The sequence below is a fragment of the Macaca nemestrina genome, chromosome X, assembly GCF_043159975.1.
Source record: "Macaca nemestrina isolate mMacNem1 chromosome X, mMacNem.hap1, whole genome shotgun sequence".
Taxonomy (NCBI): Eukaryota; Metazoa; Chordata; class Mammalia; order Primates; family Cercopithecidae; genus Macaca; species Macaca nemestrina.
Window position 1 is genome coordinate 158,969,887 of NC_092145.1, and position 15,724 is coordinate 158,985,610.

A 15,724-nucleotide genomic window follows, 5' to 3' on the forward strand; every position below is an offset into this window, starting at 1 on the left:
TCTACACTGGGTCCAGGGGGAGGTGGGGCAGAGTCTCCTCTCATCTACACTGGGTCCAGGTGGAGGTGGGGCAGGGTCTCCTCCTGTCTACACTGGGTCCATGTGGACGTGGAGTACGGACACCTCTTTGTCTACACTGGGTCCAGGTGGAGGTGGGACAGGGTCTCCTCCTGTCTACACTGGGTCCATGTGGAGGTGGGGCAGGGTCTCCTCCTGTCTACACTGGGTCCATGTGGAGGTGGAGTACGGACACCTGTTTGTCTACACTGGGTCCAGGTGGAGGTGGGGCAGGGTCTCCTCCTGTCTACACTGGGTCCAGGTGGAGGTGGAGTATGGACACCTGTTTGTCTACACTGGGTCCAGGTGGAGGTGGGGCAGGGTCTCCTCCTGTCTACACTGGGTCCAGGTGGAGGTGGAGTAGGGACATCTCTGTCTACACTGGGTCCAGATGGAGGTGGTGCAGTCTCCTCCTGTCTACACTGGGTCCAGGCAGAGGTGGGGCAGAGTCTCCTCCCGTCTATACTGGGTTCAGGTGGAGGTGGAGTAGGGACATCTGTTTGTCTACACTGGGTCCAGGTGGAGGTGGGGCAGGGTCTCCTCCTGTCTACACTGGGTCCAGGTGGAGGTGGGCCAGGGTCTCCTCCTGTCTACACTGGGTCCAGGTGGAGGTGGGCCAGGGTCTCCTCCTGTCTACACTGGGTCCAGGTGGAGGTGGGGCAGGGTCTCCTCCTGTCTACACTGGGTCCAGGTGGAGGTGGGGCAGAGACACCTCTTTGTCTACACTGGGTCTAGGTGGATGTGGTGCAGAGTCTCCTCCTGTCCACACTGGGTCCAGGTAGAGGTGGGGCAGGGTCTCCTCCTGTCTACACTGGGTCCAGGTGGAGGTGGAGTAGGGACATCTCTGTCTACACTGGGTCCAGGTGGAGGTGGTGCAGTCTCCTCCTGTCTACACTGGGTCCAGGTGGAGGTGGGGCAGGGTCTCCTCCTGTCTACACTGGGTCCAGGTGGAGGTGGGGCAGGGTCTCCTCCTGTCTATCCTGGGTCCAGGTGCAGGTGGAGTAGGGACACCTGTTTGTCTACACTGGGTCCAGGTGGAGGTGGAGTAGGGACATCTCTGTCTACACTGGGTCCAGGTGGAGGTGGGGCAGAGTCTCCTGCTGTCTACACTGGGTCCAGGTGGAGGCGGGGCAGCTACCATGTCCAGGAGACATACCCACTGGGGCAGGGGGTCCACGGTGGGAGGTGGGGATGGGCTCGGGGAGCAGGAGTCACACTTCTGTGACAGTTCTGAGCCTGAAGAGGCCGGGAACGTCCAATGGGATGAAGGAGTCCATGGGTGGGATGCGACGGGCTTGGGAAGACGAGAGTGTGTGGGCATATGGAGCTGGCTCCAAGAGGCCAGCCGGGAGTGGGGCACTGGGACACGAAGAAATGCTGGTGAGGAAAAAATGAAGAAAAAGAGGAAGGAAGGAGGAAAGGAGAGAAGGAGAAGGGAGGAGAGGAAGAAGGAAAGAAGGAAGAAGGGAGGGAGAGAGGGAGGGAAGGAAAGAGGGAGGGGAGAAGGAAGGGAGGGAGGGAGGAAGGGAAAGAAGGAAGGAAGGAAGGGAAAGAAGGAAGGAAGGAAGGAAGGGAGGAAGGAAGGAAGGAAGGAAGGAAGGAAGGAAGGGAGGAAGGAAGGAAGGAAAGAAGAAACACAGGCAGGAAAGAAGGAAAGAAAGAAGGAGAGAAAGAGAGAGGCCAGGTGCGGTGGCTGACACCTGTAATCCCAGTACTTTGGGAGGCTGAGGCGGTGGATCATCTGAGATTAGGAGTTCCAGACAGGTCTGGCCAAGATGGTGAAACCCTGTCTCTACTAAAAACACAAAAATTAACCGGGTGTGGTGGCAGGTGCCTGTCATCCCAGCTACTCAGGAGGCTGAGACAGGAGAATCGCTTGAACCTGGGGGGCAGAGGTTGCAGTGAGCTGAGATTTCACCACTGCGCTCCAGCCTGGGTGACAGAGTGTATCTCAAAAAAAGGGAAGTTAAATCAGCTCAGTTGTAATTTGTTACAGCACCAAAGTTACGCATATATGTATATATTTTTGAGACACTGCTCTGTCGCTCAAGCTGGAGTGCAGGGGCACAATCTCGCCTCACTGCAACCTCCACCTCCTACGTTCAAGTGACTCTTCTCAGCCTCCCGAGTAGCTGGGATTACAGGCACGTGCCACCACGCCCAGCTAATTTTTGAATTTTTAGTAGAGATGGGGTTTCCCCATGTTGGTCAGGCCGGTCTGGAACACCCGATCTCAGGTGATCGGCCCGCCTCGGCCTCCCAAAGTGCTGGGATTACAGGTGTGAGCCACCATACCCGGCCTCAGTTACACAGATTTTCAGGCAAATTCCATTTCACCTATAAACAATAGGAAAATCATATGTGTTATTCTCACCTATTTTCTTTGTGTCCAAAAGTGAATCGAAGAATTGGATGCCAATTTCTTGGCTGGTTCCGTTAACCAGGAAGTAATTGCGAGATGTTAATCCTGACAGGTTACCCAGGTGGCATCCCACGTGGGTTCCTGAGTCTTCTATGTAATAAGGACACTGGATCTCCCTCCTTCTCCTGCAAGATTAAAAAGTGTTCAGAGAGCAATCAGGAAAACAAAACAAAACACAAAGACACAAAACAAAACAAAAACAAACACAAAACAACACCACAAAACAAAAACAGCAAAACACGAAACAAAAAAACACAAAAACGCAAAACAAATGAAAACAAACACAAAACAAAACAAAAACACAAAACAAAACAAAAACACAAAACAGAAACAGCAAAACATGAAACAAAAAAACACAAAAACACAAACACAAAACAAAACAGAAACAAGCACAAAAAAAACCAAAAACACAAAAACACTACACAAAACAACGCAAAAACACAAAACAAAAACACAAAAACACAACACAAAACAACGCAAAAACACAAAACAAAAACACAAAAACACAAACAAAACACAAAACAAAACAAAAACAAACACAAAACACAAAAACCCAAAACAGAAAAACAACACAAAAGAAAACACAAAAACATAAAACAAAAAAACACAAAACACAAACACAAAACAAACAGAGACAAGCACAAAACAAAACAAACACACAAAAACATGAAACAAAAAAACACAAAAACACAAAAGAAAAACACAAACACACACACAAAAAACAAAACAAAAAACCACAAAACCACAAAACAAAACAAAAAGAAACACAAAAGAAAACACAAGAAAACAGCACAAAACAAAACAAAATAAAAAACAGGCTCAGTGCACTGGCTTGCACCTGTCATCCCAGCACTTTGGGAGGTTGAGGCGGGTGGATCACCTGAGGTCAGGAGTTCAAGACCAGCCTGGCCAGCACAGTGAAACTCCGTCTCTACTAAAAATACAAAAATTAGCTGGGCGTGGTGGCGGCACCTGTAATCCCAGCTACCAGGGAGGCTGAGGCAGGAGAATCGCTTGAACCCGGGAGGGAGGTGCAGGTTGCAGGGAGCGGAGATGGCACCACTGCACTCCAGCCTGGGTGACAGAGCGAGACTCTGTCTCTAAATAAATATATGGGGCCTGGTGTGGTGGTTCGCGCCTGTAATTCCAACACTTTGGGAGGCCAAGGCAGGCAGATCACTGCAGGTCAGGAGTTCGAGACCAGCCTGGGCAGCATGGCAAAACCCCGTCTCTACCAAAAATACAAAAATTAGCCGGATGTGGCGGCGGGCGCCTGTCATCCCAGCTACTTGGGAAGCTGAGGCAGGAAAACTGCTTGAACCCAGGAGGCCGAGGTTGCAGTGAGCCGAGTTGGTACCGTTGCACTCCAGCCTGGGCAACAGAGCAAGATCATGTCTCAGAAAAAGAGAGAGAAAGAAAGAAAGAAAGAAGGAAGGAAGCAAGGAAGAAAGGAAGGAAGGAAGGAAGGAAGGAAGGAAGGAAGAAGAAGAAAGAAAGAAAGAAAGAAAGAAAGAAAGAAAGAAAGAAAGAAAGAAAGAAGAAAGAAAGAAAGAGGGAGGGAAGGAAAGAAGGAAGGAAGGAAGGAAAAGGAAAGGAAGGGAAAGGAAAGAAAGAAAGAAAGGAAGGAAAGAAAGAAGGAAGGAAGGAAAGAAACAAAGAAAGAAAGAGGAAAGGAAGGAAAAGGAAAGGAAGGGAAAGGAAAGAAAGAAAGGAAGGAAGGAAAGGAAGAAAGGAAGGAAGGAATGAAGAGGAAAGGAAGGGAAAGGAAGGGAAAGGAAAGAAAGAAAGGAAGGAAAGAAGGAAGGAAGGAAAGAAAGAAAGAGGGGAGGAAGGAAGGAAGGAAAAGGAAAGGAAGGGAAAGGAAGGGAAAGGGAAGAAAGAAAGGAAGGAAGGAAAGGAAGGAAGGAAGAAAGAAAGAAAGAAAGAAAGAAAGAGGGAGGGAGGGAGGGAAGGAAGGAAGGAAGGAAAAGGAAAGGAAGGGAAAGGATGGGAAAGGAAGGGAAAGGAAAGAAAGAAATAAAGGAAGGAAAGAAGAAAGGAAGGAAAGAAAGAAAGAGAGGGAAGAAAGAAAGAGGGAAGGAAGGAAGGAAAGAAAGAAAGAAAGGAAGGAAGGAAGGAAAAGAAGGAAGGAAGGAAGAAAGAAAGAGAGAGAGAAAGAAAGAAAGAGGGAGGGAGGGAAGGAAGGAAGGAAGGAAAAGGAAAGGAAGGGAAAGGAAGGGAAAGGATGGGAAAGGAAGGGAAAGGAAAGAAAGAAATAAAGGAAGGAAGGAAGGAAGGAAAGAAAGAAAGAAAGAAAGGAAAGAAAGAAAGAAAGAGGGAAGGAAGGAAAGAAAGAAAGAAAGAAAGAAAAAGAAAGAAAGAAAGAAAACAACAGGATTTTCCTCCCATCCCTGCATTCCTCATAATTCTGCACATGAGGCGAACACTTACTTTGAGTTTTGTATGTACAGAAAATACTGGACGTCACGGGGGGCCTTGGGACCCCTCGCCCAGGTGCAGTTCATGAAATCCACATTGTAGATGAAGCAGGAGAAATTCTGGGCCGCGGTGCCCTCCCTTCCTGGGAAGAGGCAGAAGCAGAATAATGTTCAGGATAAAGTTCAGCGGGATGTCAGTAGATGCTGGCAGGGTGGTGGTCAGGGGGGTGAGTGCTGAGAACCGATCCCTGAACTGTTGTCCTTACCTGAGTTTGGATACAGCAGTTTTTCTTGAAACGTTCTCTGGCTGGTGTTCACGTGAACCTCAAATGTGACCCCTCCGTGCAGACAAATTTCACGAAACGTGCATGAACATTCTTTGTTAGTGACCTGAAGAGTTGCAAGCAGACAGAGCCGATGACCAAACAACGTTCTCTCTCTTTAGTTCTTTGTTTTGAGACGGAGTCTCGCTCTGTCGCCCAGGCTGGAGGGCAGTGGCACAATCTCAGCTCACTGCAAGGTCTGCCTCCAGGGTTCATGCCATTCTCTGCCTCAGCCTCCCTGAGTAGCTGGGACTACAGGCACCTGCCACCACGCCCGGCTAGTTTTTAGATTTTTAGTAGAGACGGGGTTTCACCATGTTGACCAGGTTGGTCTCGAACTCCTGACCTCATGATCCACCTGCCTCGGCCTCCCAAAGTGCTGGGATGACAGGCGTGAGCTGCCGCACCCGGCCATGGTATTGGTTTTTACCTGCGTTTGGCGACACCCGCCTACCTCCCTTTGTGAAATCGTCTCCCTAAGCTTCCTCCGAGGACTCTGAGGTCTTGCAGGTGAAAACTCAATGTTATACTCTAGCAATGCTGAAAATATCAAACTAGAGGCTGGGTGCGGTGGCTCACGCCTGTAATCCCACACTTTGGGAGGCCGAGGCCGGTGGATCACTTGAGGTCAGGAGTTCGAGACCACCATGGCCAACATGGTGAAACCCCGTCTCTACTAAAAATAGAAATAATTAGCCAGGTGTGGTGGCAGGTGCCTTTAATCCCAGCTACTCGGAAGGCTGAGGCAGGAGAATCTCTTGAACCCGGGGGGCACAGGTTGCAGTGAGCTGAGATTGTGCCACTGCACTCCAGCCTGGGTGATACAGCAAGACTCCATCCCCCCCAAAAAAAGGCCGGGCGCGGTGGCTCAAGCCTGTAATCCCAGCACTTTGGGAGGCCGAGGCGGGCGGATCACAAGGTCAGGAGATCGAGACCACGGTGAAACCCCGTCTCTACTAAAAATACAAAAAAATTAGCCGGGCGCGGTGGCGGGCGCCTGTAGTCCCAGCTACTCAGGAGGCTGAGGCAGGAGAATGGCGGGAACCCGGGAGGCGGAGCTTGCAGTGAGCCGAGATCCGGCCACCGCACTCCAGCCTGGGCAACAGCGTGAGACTCCGTCTCAAAAAAAAAAAAAAAAAAATATATATATATATCTCTCTCTCTATATCTCTATATCTCTATATCTCTCTATATATCTCTATATATCTCTATATCTCTATATATCTCTATATATCTCTATATATCTCTATATCTATATATATCTATATATATCTATATATATCTATATATCTATATATATCTCTATATCTCTATATCTCTATATATCTATATATCTATATATCTCTATATCTCTATATATCTCTATATCTCTATATATCTCTATATCTTTATATCTCTATATATCTCTATATATCTCTATATCTCTATATATCTCTATATCTATATATATCTATATATATCTCTATATCTATATATCTATATATATCTCTATATCTATATATATCTCTATATCTATATATATCTATATATATCTATATATATCTCTATATATCTCTATATATCTATATATCTCTATATATCTATATATATCTATATATCTCTATATATCTCTATATATCTCTATATCTCTATATCTCTATATATCTCTATATCTCTATATCTCTATATATCTCTATATATCTATATATATCTATATATCTATATATATCTATATATCTATATATCTATCTCTATATCTCTATATATCTCTATATCTCTATATCTCTATATATCTATATCTCTCTATATATCTATATATATCTATATCTCTCTATATATCTATATATATCTATATATCTATATATATCTATATATCTATATATTTCTATATATCTATATATCTATATATGTATCTATATATATCTATATATGTATCTATATATATCTATGTCATCTGGGGTAACATAGGAAGATCATCCATCCATCCGTCTAATATGTATAGAATTATCAATCTACCGATCGTGTATTATCACCTATCTATTAGTCAAAAAATTATCTATCACCTACCTATCGATCGTCTATATTTCTCTGTTCCTCTCCTTCCTCTTTATTGTCTGTCTCTGTGTTTCTCCCTCCTTCCCTCCCCTCTCCCCGCTCTTCTGTCTCTGTCTCTTGTGCTTCAAAAGCCCTGACCTTAATCCCTTGGGAGGCCACGACGGTGAAACACTGACGAAATCCCAGACAGTTTACTTTTCTCCAACCTTCTTCGACCACAGACGCAGACTCATCTCCAACTGCACTTACCAGGATTTCTCGGGCTAAAATACGGTGGAACACGCTCACCCCAGAGAACCAGCCTGTGATACACACTGTGGACGTGAACTAACAGAACTTTCCCAGCCTACTTGAGATTATGGCTCCCATGTTTCTCCAAATACCGCACTTGTGCTGTCTGTGTCCGTGGCCCTCTCGCTTTAATTTAATTTAATTTATTATGATCATTATGTTTCGAGATGGAAACATAATGAGTTTCGCTCTTGTTGCCCAGGCTGCAGTGCTGTGGCACCATCTCGGCTCACCACAACCTCCGCCTCCCAGGTTCAAGCAATTCTCCTGCCTCAGCCTCCGGAGTAGCTGGGATGACAGGTGCGCACAACCACGCCCGGCTAATTTTGTATTTGTAGTAGAGACGGGGTTTCACCGTGTTGGTCAGGCTGGTCTCCAGCTCCCGATCTCAGGTGATCCACCTGCCTCGGCCTCCCAAAGTGCTGGGATGACAGGCGTGAGCCACCGCACCTGGCCGGTCCTGTTGCTTTTAAGTCAGAAAGGGCTGTGTGTAAAGGACAGGGGTTGAGCATGGGAAATTGGTCTCACCCTGGGTTCCACGACTCTGCCCTTCTTGTCAGTTAGGAAACACCTGCTGAAGGTTGTGTTTTCTTGGCAGTCCCAGGTTAAATTCATCGTCCTGGCGTCGAACCTCACATTGAGGCTAGAGGCTACAAGGAGTGGGCCCTGAATTCAGAATTTCCTCTTTTCCTGTTTCCTTTTTCTTTTCCCTTCCTCCCTCCCACCCTCCCTCCCTCCCTCCCTTCCTTCCTTCCTTCAATCCCTCCCTCCCTCCCTCCCTTCTTTCTCTCTTTCTTTTCTTTCTTTCTCTTCTCTCTCTCTCTCTCCTCGGTCTCTCTCTCTCTCTTTTCTTTCTTTTCTTTTCTTTTTTTTTTTTTTTTGAGATGTAGTCTCGCTCTATCACCCAGGCTGGGGTGCAGTGGCCGGATCTCAGCTCACTGCAAGCTCCGCCTCCCGGGTTCCCGCCATTCTCCTGCCTCAGCCTCCCGAGTAGCTGGGACTACAGGCACCCACCACCATGCCCGGCTAATTTTTGTATTTTTAGTAGAGACGGGGTTTCACCGTGTTGGTCAGGCTGGTCTCGAACTCCCGACCTCAGGTGATCCACCCGCCTCGGCCTCCCAAGATTCCGGGATTACAGGCGGGAGCCACCGCACCCGGCATTTCCTGTTTTTTCTCTTCCCACCTGGCTCTAGGAGGTGAAGTTCACGGCTGGAACCTGCTGAGTTTCCTCTGTCACCCGCATGGCCCCAGGACATCCCACATCCTCAGGAATCTGTTCCTCCCTTGTCCACCTTCCCTCCTTTTCTCAGCCCCCTTTGCTGTTTCTGAAAAAAGGAGATTTCTACTGCAGTAATACTCAAAAACCACCTGAAGACTGGAGGAGGTGGCTCACGCCTCCAATCCCAGCATTTTGGGAGGCTGAGGCAAAAAACTGGCTTAAGCCCAGTAGATTGAGATCAGCCTGGGCAACACAGCAAGACTGCATCTCTGAAAAAAACACAGTTTTTTAAAAGTTTAAATTAGGCAGGCGTGGTGCTGCACATCGGCAGTCCCAGCCCTTTGGGAGGCCCAGGTGGGCGGATCACCTGAGGTCACGAGTTCAAGACCAGCCTGGCCAACATGGTGAAACCCCCGTCTCTACTAAAAATACAAAAAAATTAGCCGGGTGTGGTGGTGGACGCCTGGAATCCCACCTGCTCCGGAGGCTGAGGCGGGAGAATGGTGTGAACCCGGGAGGTGGAGATTGCAGTGAGCCGAGATCGCGCTATTGCACTCCAGCCTGGGAGACAGAGAAAGACTCCATCTCAAAAAAAAAAAAATAATAATAATAAAATAAAAAACCAGTTTTTGCAACATAGCAAGACTCCATCTCTACAAAATAAAAATAAAAATAAAATATTAAATTAGCTTGGCGTGGTGGTGCATGTCTGCAGTCCCAGCTACTCGGGAGGCCGAAGGGGCAGGTTCTTTTGATCCCAGAAAGTTGAGGCTGCAGCGACCCGAGATCGCGCCACTGCACTCCAAACTGGGTGACAGAGCGAGACCCTGTCTCAAAAAAAAAAAAAAAGAAAAGAAAAAAAAAAAAGGGAGAAAGAAAACCACCTGAATGAGAACAGGCAAAGGCGCTATCCAGAGTGATGAGACTCAGAACACGGTTCCCAAATTACGGAACCTTGGCAGTTTAAAATACAACTGACGGAATGTGAGAAAATTGCAGACACAGAAAAGCTGTCTTTGTCTGTCTTCCCTGAACCAGGTCACAAAATATCTGCAAATATTTTCCTGAAGCAGAGACCCTGACACCCTCAGTCCAGAGGGTCCCTCCCTGAAATGCAAATCAAAACCACAACGAGATATCATTCCACACCAGTCACAATGGCTATTATTAAAAAGTCAAAAAACAAGAAGCTGGGCGCGGTGGCTCATGCCTGTAATCCCAGCACTTTGGGAGGCCGAGGCAGGTGGATCACATAAGTCCAGGAATTTGAGACCAGCCTGGTCAACATGACAAAACCCCATCTCTCCTAAAAATACAAAAATTAGCTGGGCATGGTGGCGGGCGCCTGTAGTCCCAGCTACTCGGGAGGCTGAGGCAGAAGAATCGCTTGAACCCAGGAGGATGAATTCGCAGGGAGCCAAGACTGAGCCACTGCACTCCAGCCTGGGCAACAAGAGCGAGACTCTGAAGAGAAAGAAAAAGAAAAAGAAAGAAAGAAAGACAGAAAGAAAGAAATAAAGAAAGAAAGAGAGAGAGGGAGAAAGAAAGAAAGAAAGAAAGAGAGAGAAAGAAGGAAAGAAAGAAAGAAGGAAAGAGAGAAAGAAAGAGAGAAAGAAAGGAGAGAAAGAAAGAAGGAGAAAGAAAGAAAAAAGAAAGAAAGGGAAAGAAAGAAAGAGAGAAAGAAGGGAGGGAAGGAAGGAAGGAAGGAAGGAAAGAAAGAAACAACGGAAGGAAGAAACAGAGAGAGGGAAGGAGGGAAGGAAGGAAAGAGAAAGAAAAAAAGAAAAAGAAAGAGAAAAGAAATGAATCAGGAGGGAGAGAAGGATGGAAGGAAGGAGAGAAGGAAGGATGGAAGGAGGGAGGGTAGGAGGAAGAGAAGGAAGCAAGGGAGGGAAGAAGGGAGGAAGGAAAAAGGAAGGAAGCAAAGAACGAAAGAAGGAAGGAAGAAACACTTTGGCCCCAAGGAGACCTGGGTCCTCATCTTGGCCCCGTCACTACCTAGATGGTCTTTGGGTTACACCGTGGAGGTCTCTGAGCCTGTTTTCTCATCTGTAGAATGGGTGGATGGACATTAACAGCAGAAAAGGAGGTGAGGACAAGAGGAATTCTCAGCTTCTGGTGGGTCGGCTGGTGCTTACTGGGTCCCTCATAAACATTACAGATGAAATGCAAATGCACCCAGGTATCCACGTAGGTCTCCAGATGCAAGACGTCTAAACGAGGGCTGCAGGGAAGGTTCAGCCACAGGTTTCCGTACTTACCCGGTTTCTCTGGGATCAGGAGGAATGCTGGCTGCAGCAGCTCACACAGTACAAGGCTTGTGACCAGGAGAAACATGCTGCTGGCCAGAGAGAAGGGAAGAGCTGCAGGACAGAAAGCGTCACACAGTGAGAAGCGTGGCTCTCCCAGGACATTCCTGGCAGGGGACCCCAGGGAGGTGATCTGGGGAAACAAACCAGCTGCTGACCTGGTCAAATGGGGGGTCGTGGCCAGCTGTGGAAGGTCTGCATGGCCATTATTCTGTCTCCCACATGGGATTAGGACGTGGACATCTTTGGGACCATTATTCTGTCTCCCACATGGGGATTAGGATGTCGACATCTTTAGGGTCATTACTCTGTCTCCCACGTGGGGTTAGGACGTGGACATCTTTGGGGCCATTATTCTGTCTCCCACATGGGATTAGGACGTGGGTATCTTTGGGGCCATTATTCTGTCTCCCACATGGGATTAGGACGTGGACATCTTTGGGGCCATTATTCTGTCTCCCACATGGGATTAGGACGTGGACATCTTTGGGACCATTATTCTGTCTCCCACATGGGGATTAGGATGTCGACATCTTTGGGGTCATTACTCTGTCTCCCACGTGGGGTTAGGACGTGGACATCTTTGGGGCCATTATTCTGTCTCCCACATGGGATTAGGACGTGGACATCTTTGGGGCCATTATTCTGTCTACCACATGGGATTAGGACATGGACATTTTTGGGACCATTATTCTGTCAACCACATGAAAATTAAGACATGGACATCTTTGGGACCATTACTGTGTCTCCCACATGGGGATTAGGACGTGGACATCTTTGGCGTCTCAAGAGGGTCAATCTAGTGTCAAGCTTCCATGTTTCATGGGTCATGGCTCAGCTGACCTTCACGAGGGAACCCACGGCTGACACTAAAGGCAGGTTCTGACACTCTTCAAGGAAGTTGCAGTGACTTTTATTCATTTCTCATAGCTTTTACTTTCTGTTAATAATTAGTGGATTTGGGGGAACAAAACAAGAAAGGATGGCTCAGATTTTCATTTTGATAACTTTTTTTTTCTTGTTTTGCTCTTTTGTAATTTTTTTTTTTTTTTTTTTTTGAGACGGAGTCTGGCTCTGTTGCCCAGGCTGGAGTGCAGTGGCGTGATCTTGGCTCACTGCAAGCTCCACCTTCCAGGTTCATGCCATTCTCCTGCCTCAGCCTCCCGAGTAGCTGGGACTACAGGTGCCCGCCACCTCGCCTGGCTATTTTTTTTTTTGTATTTTTACTAGAGATGGGGTTTCATCATGTTAGCCAGGATGGTCTCGATCTCCTGACCTCATGATCCACCTGCCTCGGCCTCCCAAAGTGCTGGGATGACAGGCGTGAGCCACCGCGCCCGGCCCTGCTCTTTTATACTTTTTAAAAAATCTTGACTTTTGCAACAGCTATAACAGGCAAGTGAAAAAAAAAGAAAAAAAAGAGGAAGAAAAAAAGAGTGAGTACATAAAACGACATGAATGAATTTTAAATACTTATGACTAAGTGAGAGAAGCCACGTTGCGATGGCTGCAGACTGAGTCGTGCTGACACTTGGACACTGTGGAAAAGACAAAATCATGGAAATAGTAAAAAGATCAGGAGTTGGTAGGCGTTGGGCAGAGGGAGGGATGAATACATGGACCTCAGAGGATTTTTAGGGCAGTGAAACTACTCTTGATACTTCTTTATGCAGAAAAAGGAAGAAGAAGAAGAAGAAGAGGAAGAAGAAGGAGGAGGAGGAGGAGAAGGAGGAGGAGAAGGAGGAGGAGAAGGAGGAAGAGAAAGAGCAGGAGGAGAAGGAGCAGGAGGAGGAGGAGAAGGAGGAGAAGGAGCAGGAGGAGAAGGAGGAGGAGGAGAAGGAGGAGGAGGAGGAGAAGGTGGAGGAGGAGAAGAAGCAGGAGAAGGAGCAGGAGGAGGAGGAGGAGAAGGAGCAGGAGAAGGAGGAGGAGGAAAAGGAGGAGGAGAAGGAGCAGTAGGAGGAGAAGGAGCAGGAGGAGAAGGAGCAGGAGGAGGAAGAGGAGAAGGAGCAGGAGAAGGAGGAGGAGGAGAAGGAGCAGGAGAAGGAGGAGGAGGAAAAGGAGGAGGAGAAGGAGCAGTAGGAGGAGAAGGAGCAGGAGGAGAAGGAGCAGGAGGAGAAGGAGCAGGAGGAGGAGGAGGAGAAAGAGCAGGAGGAGAAGGAGCAGGAGGAGAAGGAGGAGAAGGAAAAGGAGGAGAAGAAGCAGGAGAAGGAGCAGGAGGAGGAGGAGAAGGAGAAGGAGGAGGAGGAGAAGGAGGAGGAGGAGAAGGAGGAGGAGGAGAAGGAGGAGAAGGAAAAGGAGGAGGAGAAGGAGGAGGAGGAGAAGGAGGAGGAGGAGAAGGAGGAGGAGGAGAAGGAGCAGGAGAAGGAGGAGGAGGAAAAGGAGGAGGAGAAGGAGCAGTAGGAGGAGAAGGAGCAGGAGGAGAAGGAGCAGGAGGAGAAGGAGCAGGAGGAGGAGGAGGAGAAGGAGCAGGAGGAGAAGGAGCAGGAGGAGAAGGAGGAGAAGGAAAAGGAGGAGAAGAAGCAGGAGAAGGAGCAGGAGGAGGAGGAGAAGGAGGAGGAGGAGGAGAAGGAGGAGGAGGAGAAGGAGGAGGAGGAGAAGGAGGAGAAGGAAAAGGAGGAGGAGAAGGAGGAGGAGGAGAAGGAGGAGGAGGAGAAGGAGGAGAAGGAAAAGGAGGAGGAGAAGGAGCAGTAGGAGGAGAAGGAGCAAGAGGAGAAGGAGCAGGAGGAGAAGGAGCAGGAGGAGGAGAAGGAGCAGGAGGAGAAGGAGCAGGAGGAGAAGGAGCAGGAGGAGGAGGAGCAGGAGGAGGAGGAGGAGGAGGAGAAGGAGGAGGAGGAAAAGGAGGAGGAGAAGGAGCAGTAGGAGGAGAAGGAGCAAGAGGAGGAGAAGGAGGAGGAGGAAAAGCAGGAGGAGAAGGAGCAGTAGGAGGAGAAGGAGCAAGAGGAGAAGGAGCAGGAGGAGAAGGAGCAGGAGGAGAAGGAGCAGGAGGAGGAGCAGGAGGAGGAGGAGCAGGAGGAGGAGGAGAAGGAGGAGAGGAGAAGGAGGAGGAGGAAAAGCAGGAGGAGAAGGAGCAGTAGGAGGAGAAGGAGCAAGAGGAGAAGGAGCAGGAGGAGAAGGAGCAGGAGGAGAAGGAGCAGGAGGAGAAGGAGGAGGAGAAGGAGCAGGAGGAGAAGGAGAAGGAGCAGGAGGAGGAGGAAGAGAAGGAGGAGAAAAGAAGCTACTCTGTATGATTCTACAAATGTTGGATCCATGTCATTATACTTTTATCCAAGCCCATAAGGATGAAGAAGAAAAAAGAGGAGGAGAAGGGGGAGGAAGAAGAAGAAAGAAGGGGAAGGAGAAGAAGAAGAAAGAAGAAGGAGGAGGAGGAAGAGAGGAGGAGGGGGAGAAGTAGAAGGAAGAAGAGGAGGAGGAGGAGGAGGAGCTACAAACTCAACCAATTGTCACCAGAAAATATTTAAATTCATTTATAACCTGGAAGCCCCCATTTTGAGATGTTCCCCCTTTATGGACCAAACTAATGTATTTCTTTCTTTCTTTTTTTTTCTTTCACTCTTGTCTCCAGGCTGGAGTGCAGCGGCGCAATCTCGGCTCACTGCAACCTCCGCCTCCCGGGTTCAAGTGATTCTCCTGCTTCAGCCTCCCGAGTAGCTGGGATTACAGGTGCACGCCATCATGCCCAGCTAATTTTGTATTTTTAGTAGAGATGGGTTTTTGCCAAGTTGGGCAGGCTGGGCTCGAACTCCTGACTTCAGGTGATCCACCAGCCTCAGCTTTTCAAAGTGCTGAGATGACAGGCGTGAGCCACTGTGCCGGGCCTTTGTAGCATCTTTAGATCAAGCGTCTGCGCCTGGTGGAAACCACCTGGCCATTCTGTGGTTCCTGCTCCAAACCTTCTCTTTCAAAGATTGCATCTCTCGGCCAGGTGCAATGGCTCACGCCTGTCATCCCAGCACTCTGGGAGGCCGAGGCGGGCGGATCACGAGGTCAGGAGTTCGAGACCGGCCTGGCTAACATGGTGAAACCCCGTCTTTACTAAAAATACAAAAACTAGCCGGACGTGGTGGCGTGTGCCTGTCATCCCAGCTACCCAGGAGGCTGAGGCAGAAGAATCGCTGGAACCCCGGGAGGCGGGAGTTTGCACTGAGCCGAGATTGCAACTCAAAAATTAAAAAAAACAAAAAACAAAAACCAAAACGATTGTGTCTCTCAGACCGTTCCTCTGCAAGAGGAACCTCACTTGCTAAGGGGAAGTAAAAGCTTCGAGACCGCACCTGTTTCTTCTTCTCCTGCCCCCGGCTCATGTCTAGCCCACATGCATAGGCATGTGGCTGCCTCCTCCAGTGGACTGCGGCGCCCCGCTTCTCGGAGCCTGCTCTGAGGTCTTGCAACTGTTTCTCGGCGCTGGGCAGACTGGCCTGTGGCACCTTAGAGATGCACGTTCTGTTGGGGTGGGGACTGACCTTGAGATTCACATACATATTCCCCAGGTGGTGTTAACAGGTGTAGAACTCTTGTTCCATGAGACTGGTCCCCTCTGCTGAGTCACTAAATGTTTGGGATATTTGCGAACTTCGCTTGCACTACCACTACTACTACTACTGATTATTATTATTGTTACTATTATTATTAATATTATTTTGGAAAAGTCT

The 15,724-nt window shown here is 48.4% G+C and overlaps 1 protein-coding gene across 8 annotated transcripts in view; it reads right to left on the bottom strand.

Annotated features, from left to right (window-relative positions):
* The window catches only part of LOC139360577 (granulocyte-macrophage colony-stimulating factor receptor subunit alpha-like), a 39,699-nt gene that overhangs the window by 16,710 nt on the left and 7,265 nt on the right, over positions 1–15,724 (bottom strand). For 4 of the 8 annotated variants that reach the window (XM_071088274.1, XM_071088277.1, XM_071088275.1 and 1 more), the window contains exons 3-8: positions 12,549–12,613; positions 11,028–11,129; positions 8,073–8,194; positions 5,163–5,286; positions 4,910–5,039; positions 2,432–2,604 (exon numbers count right to left, since the gene is read on the bottom strand). In XM_071088274.1, the coding sequence (XP_070944375.1) occupies positions 2,432–2,604; positions 4,910–5,039; positions 5,163–5,286; positions 8,073–8,194; positions 11,028–11,129; positions 12,549–12,613 (716 nt within the window). The other 4 variants (XM_071088276.1, XM_071088281.1, XM_071088280.1 and 1 more) reach the window with 3 other exon arrangements.